We start from the raw sequence: 15,993 nt of genomic DNA on the forward strand, positions 1-15,993 counted from the left end.
GAGTCTCCTTGGTATATTCCACGCTTAATCTGTATTGGCTGTGATGTGATATTATTTGAATTTGTTTGGATATTAAGTGTGGTTTTCCAATTTTTCATTACTATGTTTAGGAACTGTATCAATTTAGGATCTACTTTGTATATTTCCAATATTTGTAGTAACCATGAGTGGGGTACACTATCAAAAGCTTTTTGGTAATCAATGTATGCATAGTGTAGTGACCTTTGTTTAGTTTTAGCTTGGTATGTCACCTCTGCATCTATTATCAGTTGCTCTTTACATCCTCGTGCTCCTTTGCAGCAGCCTTTTTGTTCTTCATTTATAATTTTGTTCTGTGTTGTGTGTGTCATTAATTTCTGTGTATTGACTGAAGTTAATATTTTGTATATTGTTGGTAGGCATGTTATGGGGCGATATTTTTCTGGGTTTGCTGTATCTGCTTGATCTTTAGGTTTCAGATAAGTTATTCCATGTGTAAGTGTATCAGGAAATGTGTATCGGTCTGCAATGTAACTGTTAAATAATTTAGTTAGATGTGAATGTGTTGAGGTGAACTACTTTAGCCAGAAATTTGCTATTTTATCTTTTCCAGGGGCTTTCCAATTGTGCATAGAATTAATTGCTTGGGTGACTTCATGTTGCAAAATTATCACTTCAGGCATTTGTGGTATCATCTTGTATGTTTCTTGTATCCACCATGCATGTCTTATGTTGTACCAGGTTTGACCATATGTTGCTCCAGAAGTGTTCGATGCCTGTTATGTTTGGTGGATTGTCTATTTTAATGTGTGTGTTATCTATTGTCTGGTAAAATTTCTTTTGGTTTGTGTTGAATGTTTAGTTTTGTTTCCTTCTATTTTCACTTTTTTTTGTATCTTTTAAGTCGTTTGGCCAATGCTTGTAATTTCTGCTTCTTTTCATGTAATTGCTCTATCGCTTCTTGTTGTGAGATTTTACCTAACCATTTTCGTTTTTTTTCTGACATTTCATTTCTTATAAATTGTGTTAGCTGTCCAATGTCTTTTCTCAGTTTTTCTATTCTGATCTGTAGCCTGTGTTGCCACGCTGGTTTTGTGTGTTTCTTCTGTGTGTTAGTTGGTTCTGATCTCTGCCTAGTGTGTATATTTAGTGTAGTGAGTGCTCCTATATAAACCAGTAGTTGCAACTCTTCCATAGTTGTGTTTTCATTTATTTTGTTGTGTATGATTGTGTTGATAGTTTTTATTGTTGTTTCGACATGTGGGTTATTTGGCGGTCTACGCAAGAATGGTCTAATGTCTGTATTTGTGTCTTTGTATTCTATGTATGTCAGCTGAAATTTTTCTTCTATATCTAACATGTGTGTCACTTCGTGTTGTATTTGTGCTCGTTCTGGTGGCTGTTTTAAGATTTCGTTTTCCTCTGATTGTTTAATTGATGCGTGTTGTTCTTTGTTTGTTTGCTCTGGGATGTTTGAGTCCATTACTGTATTTTCCTCTTCTTCTAATTGCACATTATTTTGTTCCAGTATTTGTTGTACCTGTTGTTTGATGTTTTCTAATTATGACTGGGGGATCCTGTTATTTTTTAGTATTACACGGATCTGATCAGCTAGTCGTTGTTCTGTTAAAAATTTTAATTCTGGGTATGTAGTAATAAATGTTGTGTATACTTGTGATCTGTATCCAGTTGTGTTGGTTCCTAAGTTTGTTGCTTGGTAATAACAGAACATGAGGTGTCGATTAACTTCATCTGACCATCTCATCCTCTGTCTTTGTTTTCCTTCTAGGGCGGTTGCAGGAACCACATCCTGCAAAACACCTCTATTTGGATTTAAATCATTTTCCAGTTGGCTAGCAGTGTCGTTACCATTGTGGGCGGGCATAGGGTTCAAGCGTTGTCCCCGACCATTACGGCGCTTGTCCGAGGCTTCTTTAGTTCTGTCCTGAACGAACTAATCACACTAAAAGGGCGGTTAGCTTTATTAGTGGTTTGTTCTTTTAGTCGCCTCTTATGACTGGCAGAACATACCGGAGGCCTATTCTTTTCCCGGGCCTCCACGGGGATTATTGTTACTATTATTATTATTATTATTATTATTATTTATTTACTTTCTCAGACGTTAAGTCTGGTTGAGAATGGAAAGTGACGCGGACCTTGATCAAGCGTCACTTCCTATTAACTGTACGGTATGTGTTATATTGCATTTAGGAACTTTCGGGTAATTGAACATGTATCAATAATTACGGATTTCTGTAGTTGTATATATATGTTTGGATGTAGCTGTATTGCATTGATGTACTGGTGGATATTGTGTGGTATGACTCCTGTAGTTGATAGTATAATTGGTATAATGTCAACTTTATCCTGATGCCACATGTCTTTGACTTCCTCAGCCAGTTGGATGTATTTTTCAATTTTTTCTCCTGTTTTCTTTTGTATATTTGTTGTATTGGGTATGGATATTTCGATTAGTTGTGTTAATTTCTTCTTTTTATTGGTGAGTATGATGTCAGGTTTGTTATGTGGCGTTGTTTTATCTGTTATAATGGTTCTGTTCCAGTATAATTTGTATTCATCATTCTCCAGTACATTTTGTGGTGCATACTTGTATGTAGGAACTTGTTGTTTTAAAAGTTTATGTTGTAAGGCAAGCTGTTGATGTATTATTTTTGCTACATTGTCATGTCTTCTGGGGTATTCTGTATTTGCTAGTATTGTACATCCGCTTGTGATGTGATCTACTGTTTCTATTTGTTGTTTACAAAGTCTGCATTTATCTGTTGTGGTATTGGGATCTTTAATAATATGCTTGCTGTAATACCTGGTGTTTATTGTTTGATCCTGTATTGCAATCATGAATCCTTCTGTCTCACTGTATATATTGCCTTTTCTTAGCCATGTGTTGGATGCGTCTTGATCGATGTGTGGCTGTGTTAGATGATACGGGTGCTTGCCATGAAGTGTTTTCTTTTTCCAATTTACTTTCTTCGTATCTGTTGATGTTATGTGGTCTAAAGGGTTGTAGAGGTGGTTATGAAATTGTAGTGGTGTAGCCGATGTATTTATATCAGTGATTGCTTTGTGTATTTTGCTAGTTTCTGCTCGTTCTATAAAGAATTTTCTTAAATTGTCTACCTGTCCATAATGTAGGTTTTTTATATCGATAAATCCTCTTCCTCCTTCCTTTCTGCTTAATGTGAATCTTTCTGTTGCTGAATGTATGTGATGTATTCTATATTTATGGCATTGTGATCGTGTAAGTGTATCGGGTGCTTCTAGGTCTCTGTTACTCCATTTCACTACTCCAAATGAGTAGGTCAATATTGGTATAGCATAAGCATTTATAGCTTTTCTTGTTTCTTACTGTCAATTCTGTTTTCAGTATTTTTGTTAGTCTTTGTCTATATTTTTCTTTTAGTTCTTCTTTAATATTTGAATTATCTATTCCTATTTTTTGTCTGTATCCTAGATATTTATAGGCATCCGTTTTTTCCATCGCTTCTATGCAGTCGCTGTGGTTATCCAATATGTAATCTTCTTGTTTAGTGTGTTTTCCCTTGACTATGCTATTTTTCTTACATTTGTCTGTTCCAAAAGCCATACTTATATCATTGCTGAATACTTCTGTTATCTTTAGTAATTGGTTTAGTTGTTGATTTGTTGCTGCCAGTAGTTTTAGATCATCCATGTATAGCAAATGTGTGATTTTGTGTGGGTATGTTCCAGTAATATTGTATCCATAATTTGTATTATTTAGCATGTTGGATAGTGGGTTCAGAGCAAGGCAGAACCAGAAAGGACTTAATGAGTCTCCTTGGTATATTCCACGCTTAATCTGTATTGGCTGTGATGTGATATTATTTGAATTTGTTTGGATATTAAGTGTGGTTTTCCAATTTTTCATTACTATGTTTAGGAACTGTATCAATGTAGGATCTACTTTGTATATTTCCAATATTTGTAGTAACCATGAGTGGGGTACACTATCAAAAGCTTTTTGGTAATCAATGTATGCGTAGTGTAGCGACCTTTGTTTAGTTTTAGCTTGATATGTCACCTCTGCATCTATTATCAGTTGCTCTTTACATCCTCGTGCTCCTTTGCAACAGCCTTTTTGTTCTTCATTTATAATTTTGTTCTGTGTTGTATGTGTCATTAATTTCTGTTTAATGACTGAAGTTAATATTTTGTATATTGTTGGTAGGCATGTTATGGGGCGATATTTAGCTGGGTTCGCTGTGTCTGCTTGATCTTTAGGTTTCAGATAAGTTATTCCATGTGTAAGTGTATCAGGGAATGTGTATGGGTCTGCAATGTAACTGTTAAATAATTTAGTTAGATGTGAATGTGTTGAGGTGACCTCCTTTAACCAGAAATTTGCTATTTTATCATTTCCAGCGGCTTTCCAATTGTGAGTAGAATTAATTGCTTGGGTGACTTCATGTTGCAAAATTATCACTTCAGGCATTTGTGGTATCATCTTGTATGTGTCTGTTTCGGCTTGTATCCACCGTGCATGCCTGTTATGTTGTACCGGGTTAGACCATATGTTGCTCCAGAAGTGTTCCATGTCTGTTATGTTTGGTGGATTGTTTATTTTAATGTGTGTGTTATCTATTGTCTGGTAAAATTTCTTTTGGTTTGTGTTGAATGTTTGGTTTTGTTTCCTTCTATTTTCACTTTTTTTGTATCTTCTGAGTCGTTTGGCTAATGCTTGTAATTTCTGCTTCTTTTCGTCTAATTGCTCTGTCGCTTCTTGTTGTGAGATTTTACCTAACCTTTTTCGTTTTTTTTTCCGAGATTTCATTTCTTATAAATTGTGTTAGCTGTCCGATGTCTTTTCTCAGTTTTTCTATTCTGATCTGTAGCCTGTGTTGCCATGCTGGTTTTGTGGGTTTCTTCTGTGTATTGGTTGGTTCTGATCTCTGTCTAGTGTGTATATTTAGTGTAGTGAGTGCTCCTATATAAACCAGTAGTTGTAACTCTTCCATAGTTGTGTTTTCATTTATTTTGTTGTGTATGATTGTGTTGATAGTTTTTATTGTTTTTTCGACTTGTGGGTTATTTGGTGGTCTATGCAAGAATGGTCTAATGTCTGTATTTGTGTCTTTGTATTCTATATATGTCAGCTGAAATTTTTCTTCTATGTCTAACATGTGTGTCACTTCGTGTTCTATTTGTGCTTGTTCTGGTGGCTGTCTTAAGATTTCGTTTTCCTCTGATTGTTTAATTGATGTGTGTTGTTCTTTGTTTGTTTGCTCTGGGATGTTTGAGTCCATTACTGTATTTTCTTCATCTTCTGATTGCACATTATTTTGTTCCAGTATTTGTTGTACTTGTTGTTTGATGTTTTCTAATTCTGACTGGGGTATCCTGTTATTTTTGATTATTACACGGATCTGATCAGCTAGTTGTTGTTCTGTTAAAAATTTTAATTCTGGGTATCTGGTAATAAATGCTGTGTATACTTGTGATCTGTATCCAGTTGTGTTGGTTCCTAGGTTTGTTGCTCGGTAATAACAGAACATGAGGTGTCGATTAACTTCATCTGATCATCTCATCCTCTGTCTTTGTTTTCCTTCTAGGGTGGTTGCAGGAAGCATATCCTCCAAAACACCTCTATTTGGATTTAAATCATTTTCCAGTTGGCTAGCAGTGTCGTTACCATTGTGGGCGGGCATAGGGTTCAAGCGTCGTCCCCGACCATGACGGCGCTTGTCCGAGGCTTCTTTAGTTCTGTCCTGAACCAACTAATCACACTAAAGTGGGGTTAGCCCTATTAGTGGTTTGTTCTTTTCGTCGCCTTTTACGACTGGCAGAACATACCGGAGGCCTATTCTTTTCCCGGGCCTCCACGGGTATTATTATTATTATTATTATTATTATTATTATTATTATTATTATTATTATTATTATTATTATTTCACTTGTGCAATTATTCTTAAGGTATATACTGTATCACCAATGATTTTACTTTAATTGTGTAACTGAACCAAAAAAATCTAATTACACAACCTTCTGATGTGTAGTTTTTGAAAATTTATTACTGTCATGGCAGTAACCGACACAAACATTCAGCAGTGTTAGTAGGTGGGGACCCTGGGGTAGAAGATGACAACATGACTATCAAAGAAGATGGGACAAATCTTCATAAAACACTGAGAGATGAAGTTGAGGAAATGGTACATTGTCTGCAGGAATAAAAAAGGAAAGACTGAAGTGAAGGAGGGAGACAGTACGATTTCTGATCTTTATACATAACTGGCATTTTTACTTCTACTTTTGGCAGTTTTTATAGGCTGCTATGTTACTTCACAACTGGTCAACACTATCTAAAAGATCTCTAAGGTCTCTTGTTTAACAGTTTCTAAATGAAGGCTTACAGTAATGCACTACATGGACAGGTGAGAACCATTTCCTTTTGCAACAACAGTGACTGTCAGGAAACATCCTATCTTTAGTCCTTTATTAACTGGAAAGGGGGGGAAATGGGGAGGGAAGAGAACGTATACAAACCGCAAGTCACGTACATATATCAAGAACTGCAGTACGTTCAGCTCTTCATGGTTTGAGTTTATAGTCATGTAGAATTTTTTTAAAGCACATCATATTTGCCATTGACTGCAGAAGTGATTTATTTCACAATTGCCATTTCGGTCTTTGGGCCATTTTGAAGTGATACTGCAAAAGATTTTGCTTCAGTAGATGTCAGACTTCAAAATCCTCCCACATGTATATTCATACGTCCCCAGATACATGTGGGAAGATTTTAGAAAGTCCGACGGGTGCTGAAGCAAAATCCTTTGCAGTACCACCAGGAAATGGCCCAAGGGCCAAAACTGCAGTCAATGGAAAATATGATGTCCTTTAAAAAATGCGATACAGTTTTCTATTACTGAAGTACTGACAGACTGCAACACAGAAGAACATGTGACGAAGGAAAGAAGTACTAACACAAAAAATAAGCAAGAAATTCTGTATTTGAACAGAATTCAAATTATACAAAATTTATTTTAATACAGTTGCAATGCAGATAGCAACAATTTCTTGCATTATAATTCTTGAGTGAACAGTTCTGACACACAATTAAGGTTAGATTCAGGCATATGAATACGTAACTAAGAGTTATTCAGTTCCAAAATTAATTAGTAGTATAGTATGTAAATGAAAAAGTTACACATCTGTATGATATGAAAAAAGAATGCTCATAGCTCGTTCAGACAAACAGAATCTCATTACATAACACTAGAGTAGTTAATGCATAGTGAAGTCCCATAGTGCTCAGAGCCATCTGAACCATTTTTGAGTTAATGCGTAAGCTGTAATATTCTCATATTAACTGATTCTCCCATCACTTCTTGGTAGAACACCATAATAAATGAAAAGTTGTGTATGTTCTACAGGATTAATTTATTTAGTTAACTGATTTTTGGCTTACAAGGCCATCAGACTGACTATCATCAAAGGAGTTACAATACTTGTAAACAACACTGTAGAAGATGTTACCTGGACTGAGGCAAAAACACACAGTAAATGTCATCTTTGAGAATGCAGTGGTAATTCAGTTGTAATTTCTTTGATAGATATAGTCATTTACAGTCTAATGACAGCTTTGTAAGTTGAAAACTGGTAAATTAAATTAATCCTTTAGGACATACACAGTATTGTGCTTTCATGTATTCCAATATTCTCAGGCTCACATTTTACAGATGCCACTCAGTCTGTTGGACCACCATCTAAAAGTGCAGTGTGTGCATCGTATCACCAGCACACATGCTGTGAAACTTTAATACTGTGAAAGGATTTGTTAATCTTAAATGTTATTTGTAAAAACCACAGTTAAGCTAAGTAAAACGTGCAACGAGGGAACGACTGCATTACCATTCACAGCTGCAACTTGTTTCACAATACTAGAGAAGAATCAGCACAAATAACTAGATACTATTGTTAAAGTCAGTCAGAATTTTGCCTAATGATGTGAAACCTGCCAACAATGTATACTTATGGTTAAGTGAGATTCTGTTCCACTAACACAACTTCAAAGAGTCACTTTATTCACCGCCAAATGCAAAGGATATTCTGAGTGGACAAGAGTCTAATATGTTGTTTATAAAATTCTACATAATTGGGACTTGCAAGTTTTTGTATGCTATATTATCTTTACGAAACTCACCATTACACGTGAGGTATAGGCACAGTTGATGGATATAGCTTGAACCATTAGATTGGCCACATGCTCTGGAATATCAGAGAATTTTGGTAAAGTTTTGCTTAATTTTTCACATATATATGTTTGTACCACTGTCATCCTGAAAGAAATGGTAAAAATGTTATCAGAAGTTATATCAACAGAAATTACTTTAGTGAGATTAAGAACAGTTTACCTGTTAGTGGTAAGAGTGCCAGTCTTATCAGAGCAAATTGCAGTAGCATTTCCCATAGTTTCACAGGCATCAAGATGCCTAACCAGGTTGTTGTCTTTCATCATTTTCTGAAAAATTTTGCAACACATGAGACTTAACCAAGAAAACACCATGTTCATTACATGAAGAGAGATGTTTCTGAAATTAAAACGAGAGAAATATTGAGAAACTGCTTTAATACTGAACCAAGTGCAAGCAAGGATTCAATTTTTCTAGTTTATTTATTTAATTTAGACCACTTTACAAGAAAGCATACTTCTATCCACCTCTATCTTCACTTATGCATTTTGTGTGAGCAAATAATTAATAAGTTTGGAATAAATCTACTAACCAGCAGACTATACAAGCAGAATTTTTGTTCATATCTACTACAATAATGAAAAAAGATAACTTGTTAGTCAGTCATGTAAAAATATTTAGAAAAACCAGATATATGTAACAATGAAACAGAATTATGTTTCACTCTCAACAAAAATATTCCTATCTAGCATTTCAGCCCTAAGATTGTCCTGATTCATCACAATGTAATACCTACATGTAACTGAAACACCCGGAGTACTTTTTACAGATAGCATCTGAAGTAAGCTGATATTTCTGTGTCTATCTTTTTCTCATTGTTCCATTAGTCATAGCTGAACACGTACCTTATTACACGACTGTCAGTTCTTTATTAACCATTGTCAAATCTACTGGTGCAATTTTTATGCAACTGACTACAAACATGTATTTCTGCATACCTGATTGTGAACCTCAAATACGTTAGACTTCAGCAGTTCATGGAAAATGCACAGTATAATAGAAATTGAAGCACCCTGCATAGTATAATCATAATGGAGTATTTCTGTTTAATAAACAAAATTTACTTCCCTTACAACTGAAGGACAGAAAAATGGACTGTAACATACCTTGACAGAGTATGCCAGTGACAGGGTTACAGCAAGTGGAAGCCCTTCAGGTACAGCAACAACCAACACGGTAACACCAATGATCAGATGTCGCACAAGTTCATTAGCATATGATGTCTTCCACGTTTCTTTTTCAAAAACAAATGTTTTAACACAGAACTGCACAACAAGTATTACCACTGTCAAAGCAGCAATACTAGAACCTGGAATTATGATAAAAATTAATGGCATCCTATTTCAATAAAACTGAGTTCACTACAAAACTGAAGTCATGTAATAAATATCCACAATTAAATGATAACTTTATTTCTGGGTACTGCCTATACAATTTTTAAAAAATGGTGACTATCATTGCATTTCCAGTAACAACTGCTACTGAACACCATGGAAACACCTATTAGCAGTTACCCATTTGCCACTGATATTACTGTCCACATAAGATCAAAAATAGTAGTATGATATCTGAAAGTCTTATGGACAGCCATTCACAAAATTGAAACAGACTATCATCTCTACAGTTAAAGGATCCATTACTGTTGTGATGAACCATGCTTACTATTCGTCAGAAGGTATCTGTTGAAAGGCCTACTACAGCCCACAAGACCTGACATAGTTATCCCATGCAGTAAATCCTGCATAACTTCCAAATGCTAATCAAACCTCTAGGCTCATCACAGGCATTATGACTGATGTCAATGACAGGCAATACCCTCCAAACCTAGTCCACAAACATCTCCTGTGTCAAATTCACACATGCCCTAATTCTTCAACTAGTGACATGAACCAGCTGCAAAGAAGCACTCACTCCTTCCCACTCCCCAAATTAATCAATAATAATGGCTTGAACTGCCTTTCCCCATACTCAAAAGTGTGCATCATCATTCTGAAATTCTTCCCACATCTCCTGAACTTTTACTGCCAACCATCCATTAATGAAGCATCATTATATCAAGCCTACGGCTAACCCGTTACTAGGTAAGTCAAATCCCTCCGAAAAATTAGGTGGGAGACATGCCCCACGCACTCATCCCACACATATTCTATCCCATCACAGGCATATCCTATCCCATTGCAGACAGGGTCACCTGTGTTAGCACTCATGTCACACCAGCTTGTTTCAGCTCAGCTCATGTGAATGCCCACAGGCAGCTGGGCTGACACAGAGAGCAGGCTTGTAGGTGAGGTCAAGCGGATGTGCATGCACGGAACATGTACAATAGGGCTGCTTGGCACGTAGCCTTCCCTGCCTGCACCTGCCCGTGAATACAACAAGGAGCAGGCAAGGCAGTTTGGAACATTCCAGTTCCACTAGCAATCAGAGTGAGGAAAAAACAACTGTCTATAATCCTCTGTATGAGCCCTAATTTCTCTTATCTTATCCTGAAGTAAAATGTATGTTGGCAGCAGTAGAACCCTTCTGCAGTATGCCTGACATGCCAGTTCTCTAAATTTTGTCAATAGTGTTCTTCAAAAACAAAGTACGCTTCCTGCCAGAAATTCCCATTTGAGTTCCCAAAGCATCTCTAACACTTGCATGTTGTTCACTACCAGTAACAAATCTATCTGCCTGCCCCTGAACTGCTTTGACATTCCTTTAATCTGACCTGGTGTGGATCCCAAACACAGCAGTAGTATTCAAGAATAGGCTGTAGTAGTATCTTTCATGCTGTCCCCTTTACAGATGAACCAAATTTTACTAAAATTCTCCCAAGTCAAACATTCGCCTTACCTAACACAATCCTCACATGCTCATTCCATTTCATATTGCTTTGCAAATGTTACGTCATGATATCAGATGCCATAACTATGTCAAGCAGGACACTATGATGCTGTATTTGAATGTTACGTGTTTGCTTTTCCTACCCATCCACATTAACTTACATTATTCTAAATTTAGAGGTAGCTGCCATGCATTACATCAACTACAAATTTTGTCCAGGTCACCTTGTATCCTCATGGAACTCTTTTAGATAAGCTAAATCATTATGGTTTGAGTGGGGAAGTGCACAAATGGTTTAATTCATACTTAACTGGAAGAATGCAGAAAGTTGAAATAAGTTGTTCGTGTAGTGTTAAAACAACAGCTGATTCCTCCAACTGGGGGGCTATCAAGTACGGGGTCCCACAGGGTTCGGTCGTAAGTCCTTTACTGTTCTTGATATACATTAATGACTTGTCATTCCACATTGATGAAGATGCAAAGTTGGTTCTTTTTGCTAATGATACAAGTATAGTAATAACATCCAAAAACCAAGAACTAACTGATGTAATTGTAAATGATGTTTTTCACAAGATTATTAAGTGGTTCTCAGCAAATGGACACACTTTAAATTTTGATATAACACAGTATATACAGTTCCGTACAGTAAATGGCACAACTCCAGTAATAAATATAGACTTTGAACAGAAGTCTGTAGCTAAGGTAGAATTTTCAAAATTTTTAGGAATGTCCATTGATGAGGGGTTAAACTGGAAGCAACACATTGATGGTCTGCTGAAACGTCTGAGTTCAGCTACGTATGCTATTAGGGTTATTGCCAATTTTGGTGATAAGAATCTCAGTAAATTAGCTTACTATGCCTACTTTCATTCACTGCTTTCGTATGGCATCATATTCTGGGGTAATTCATCTTTGAGTAGAAAAGTATTCATTGCTCAAAAACGTGTAATCAGAATAATTGCTAGAGCCCGCCCACGGTCATCCTGCAGACATCTATTTAAGGATCTAGGGATCCTCACAGTATATATATTCACTTATGAAATTTGTTGTTAATAATCCAACCCAGTTCAAAATTAATAGCAGTGTGCATAGCTATAACGCCAGGAGAAAAGATGATCTTCACTATGCAGGGTTAAATCTGACTTTGGCACAGAAAGGGGTAAATTATGCTGCCACGAAAGTCTTTGGTCACCTACCAAACAGCATCAAAGGCCTGACAGATAGCCAACTAACATTTAAAAATAAATTAAAAGAATTTCTAGATGACAACTCCGCCTACTCATTGGCTGAATTTTTAGATATAAATTACGGGGGGGGGGGGGGGGGGGAACCAACAACAACAACAACAACTACAACTTAAACATTAGTGTCATGCAATATTTTGTGTAATGTAATATCTTGTTAGGACATCTTTTATTAACCTGACACGTTCCACATCATTACGAAGTGTCGTATTCAGCATCATTAGCAAACAACTGCAGATTGCTGCCCACCCTGTATCTAGAACGTAACAGCAGTCGTATCACACTTTCCTGAGGCACTCCTGACGATACCCTTGTCTCTGCTGAACACTTGCTGTCAAGGACAATATACTAGGTTCTGTTACTTAAAAAGTTTGAACCACTCACACCTCTGGGAACCTATTTCACATGCTCATACTTCCATTAACAGTCTGCAGTGGGGCAGCACATCAAACGCTTTTTGGGTATCTCTAACTATGGAATTTGCCTGTTGCCCTTCATCAATAGTTTGCAGTATATCACGTGAGAGATGGATGTGCAGAGTTTCACAGGAGTGACGCTTACTATAACTGCCGATTCATGGACATAAGCCTTTCGGTCTCCAGGAAAATTATGATATTCTAACCCAGAATATGTTCTAGAATTCTGCAGATAACTGATGTTACGCATATTGGTCTGTAATTTTGTGGGTCCTTTCTTTTACCTTTCTTATATACAGCAGTCCTTCACACTTTTTTCCAGTCACTTGGGACTTTACATCGGATGACAGATTCATGATAAATGCAAGCTTAGCATGGGGACAATGCCATAGTGAACTCTTTATAAAACCGAATTTGGATTCCATCCAGACCTAGCAACTTATTTGCTTTCAAATCTTTTAGTTGTACTGTGTGCGATGATGAAACTACGGTATGCCTGCACGATTCTCCTGTGTGAAATATTTCTTAAACACTTAACTAATGCTTTCATTTTGCTATCTTGTAATGCCACAGCAAACCGGTCAACAAGCGACTGGCTGGAGCCTTAGAATCACTTAGCGATTTTACACAGCACCAAAATTTTCTTAGGTTCTTTGCCAGATATTTTGCTACGGTATGACGGTGGTGGTGGTACGCTTTGCGTGTAAATCTTTTCACGGACACACAAATCTCTACTAATCTTTGGTAATCATTTGTGATTCTTTTTTGAACTGAGCCTGCAATTGCCTTTATTTCCTCAGCATTTTCTAAATTTTCTTGTTAAGCCATGCTGAGTCTTTTCTGTCCTTAATCCACTTACTGGGCACATCTGTCCAGAGCATGATTTAAACTTGGCCCACACTCCACTGTGTCCATCGTACCGGAATTCTAGCAGAAACTCCCTTTGGTCTCTATGACTAATTTATCAACACTATAACCATTATCATGGTGATATTGTTATCACTAATCCTTGTCTACACTGACACCAACAGTAAGGTCCTGCCCATTGTAGCTACAGGGTTTAAAATATTTCTACAGCATGTGGGATGTGGAACTGGCTGCTCAAGACAGTTTTAAGAAAACTATGTTCAAAAGTACTTTGCAGGGCTATCTGTCTGCAACCCCTGGAGTGAATCCATAGATGTCCCATTTGATAGCCTTGGTAGGTGTTGCCTCCATTTAGTATTGGATGATGTGGGTATTTATGTGCTACTGACCACAGATGTTCTTTAAGTAACTCTACAACTGTCACAGTGGAACCCTGTGACGAGTAAAAACATCCAACAAGTAACCTTATTTCACATAGACCTGTTATATGTGTCTAAGTAACTTGACTGTCACACATTTTACCTAAATAGAGATATTTTTTTGTCAATTGCAATAAACACACTCCATCCTATGGTGCCTAATCTGTCTTTCTAATATGTGTGTGTCTCATTTACTATTTCAGTTTTTTACATCAGCTTTCAGCTAGGTCTCGATCCCAAAAATAGTTTGTGCACATGAACTTTCACAGAATGCATTAAATGCGGGAACTTTGTTATGAATACTCTGATAAAACACACACTGACTGCACTATCTGCATATCGACTAGCGAGTGTTCATGGGAGTACCTCAAACTAATGCCTAGCTTATGAAACACTTTTGTGCAATCCACAAGTAATCTGCTATCCAATTAGCTGCTCCGTTTGTGTAGTGCATCCACAGCTTATCAAGCTGAGTCCTAATGCAGTCTAGAAATCTGCAGCTAAGACCACCACAGGGTCAATGAAGCATTTGGTTGAGACCCTCCACCTAACACCAAACCAAAGGACCCTAATCAACTGAGAACAATGACACAAATTGGAGCACTGCCTTCATCGCTCACGTGCAAGGCCAGCAGGTTTTACTACCTCTGCAAGCCACCTGTATGTGGCACACATGCAACACGCGTCCTCTGTGCCAAAATGAGCCATAATTCGCAGATATCTGTGCCCTGCGTGCTCAATAGCCGCAGGCAGAGCATCCTCTATACGTCTCTTACTTGTGACACAGGTCTCCAGACTAAACGTCATGACTGGCATGATATACGTTTTCTACATTGTCTGTTTAGCTCTTAAAGGGACTCCTTTATCCCAGTTTAAGTTTCATACTTGGTAGAAGACTCTGGGTCTTTGTGATAATCTGTTCTGGCACTTTTATCACTTGATATGACACTACAAAGATTACTGAAACCACTTCTCCTTCCAGAATCATCCTACAAGGTGCAAGTGCCATATTCACCTTTATTGCCACTGTATTGCTCTTACAGTCAGCTTTAATTCCTTAAAGTTCTTATTCCAACCACCTCTGAACCTCCATTTCCATTTCTCCCCAAATGGCAGTGTCATCAACAAAAGCAAAAGCCTTGAGACCCTCATTTCCTACTTCCCTGATTTCTTTCATATTTGTGTCCATGTCCATAATGATTTTGCAGTCATACATAGCAAGCAAATCATCACAGCTAGCTATATGTGCTTTAAAAAACAGTGCCACAGCGCACAATTTCAACTTTTTCCTTTGTAGCCACAGAAACAGAAGTGTTTGCTGTACATATCTATTAAGCTCTTCACTGACATATCTCAACATCTTGAACAGTTAGCAATTCAATAATCTGGAGGAAAGTTCTGAGAATTTATTTAGAATTGCATACTTAAGAAATAGATGAATTTTTAACAAAGACAAAGGAAATGGCGTGACTTGAAATGTGTGAATTACTGCACTTGTACAGTCTAAGTATTATGTAGCAATGGCCCTTAGCATAATGCTCATTTTAGTTCCATGACAGTTATCATTTATATAATCTCACACACAAATTACTATTTTGTGTGTGTAAATGAGTACTGTAATGACACATTTAATGAATCTGATGCCTGTAAAATAATAAAAATTTCTTAGACTGTTCAGTCCATCATTTGTAACATGCAACAAAAAATTCACATGTGAATCCAAGTAAAATAATTTTGAATATTAAAACATAAGATAAAAGAATTTATGAAGTAAACTATGAAATAGCCAAACCTGCATATCCTATTTGTATTGCAAGTTTTGTCAACTTGGCTTGAAGTACAGACTTCTCTTTCTTGTGAGATTCCGGCGGTGGGGCCTGTGCGTGATTCTCTGAAGGTGGAGGAACATCAGCACTGTGTTTGTTGGCTGTTCTGTCTGTAATTTGTGCAGCTGGGACACTCACATGGCTGTTTCCTGTAACAGGTGCTGCCTCAGGTTCTTCAGCAGCTCCTGTAA

At 37.0% G+C, this 15,993-nt stretch overlaps 1 protein-coding gene across 4 annotated transcripts in view; it reads right to left on the reverse strand.

The window, feature by feature from the left end:
* Positions 1-15,993, reverse strand: part of LOC126248628 (plasma membrane calcium-transporting ATPase 2) — a 401,953-nt gene that overhangs the window by 89,277 nt on the left and 296,683 nt on the right. For all 4 annotated transcript variants that reach the window (XM_049949802.1, XM_049949801.1, XM_049949800.1 and 1 more), the window contains 4 exons: positions 15,769-15,987; positions 9,311-9,513; positions 8,367-8,473; positions 8,156-8,291 (listed from right to left, as the gene is read on the reverse strand). In XM_049949802.1, coding sequence (XP_049805759.1) covers positions 8,156-8,291; positions 8,367-8,473; positions 9,311-9,513; positions 15,769-15,987 — 665 coding nt within the window. The remainder of the gene's footprint in view (positions 1-8,155; positions 8,292-8,366; positions 8,474-9,310; positions 9,514-15,768; positions 15,988-15,993) is intronic.

This window comes from Schistocerca nitens, chromosome 3, assembly GCF_023898315.1.
Source record: "Schistocerca nitens isolate TAMUIC-IGC-003100 chromosome 3, iqSchNite1.1, whole genome shotgun sequence".
NCBI lineage: Eukaryota > Metazoa > Arthropoda > Insecta > Orthoptera > Acrididae > Schistocerca > Schistocerca nitens.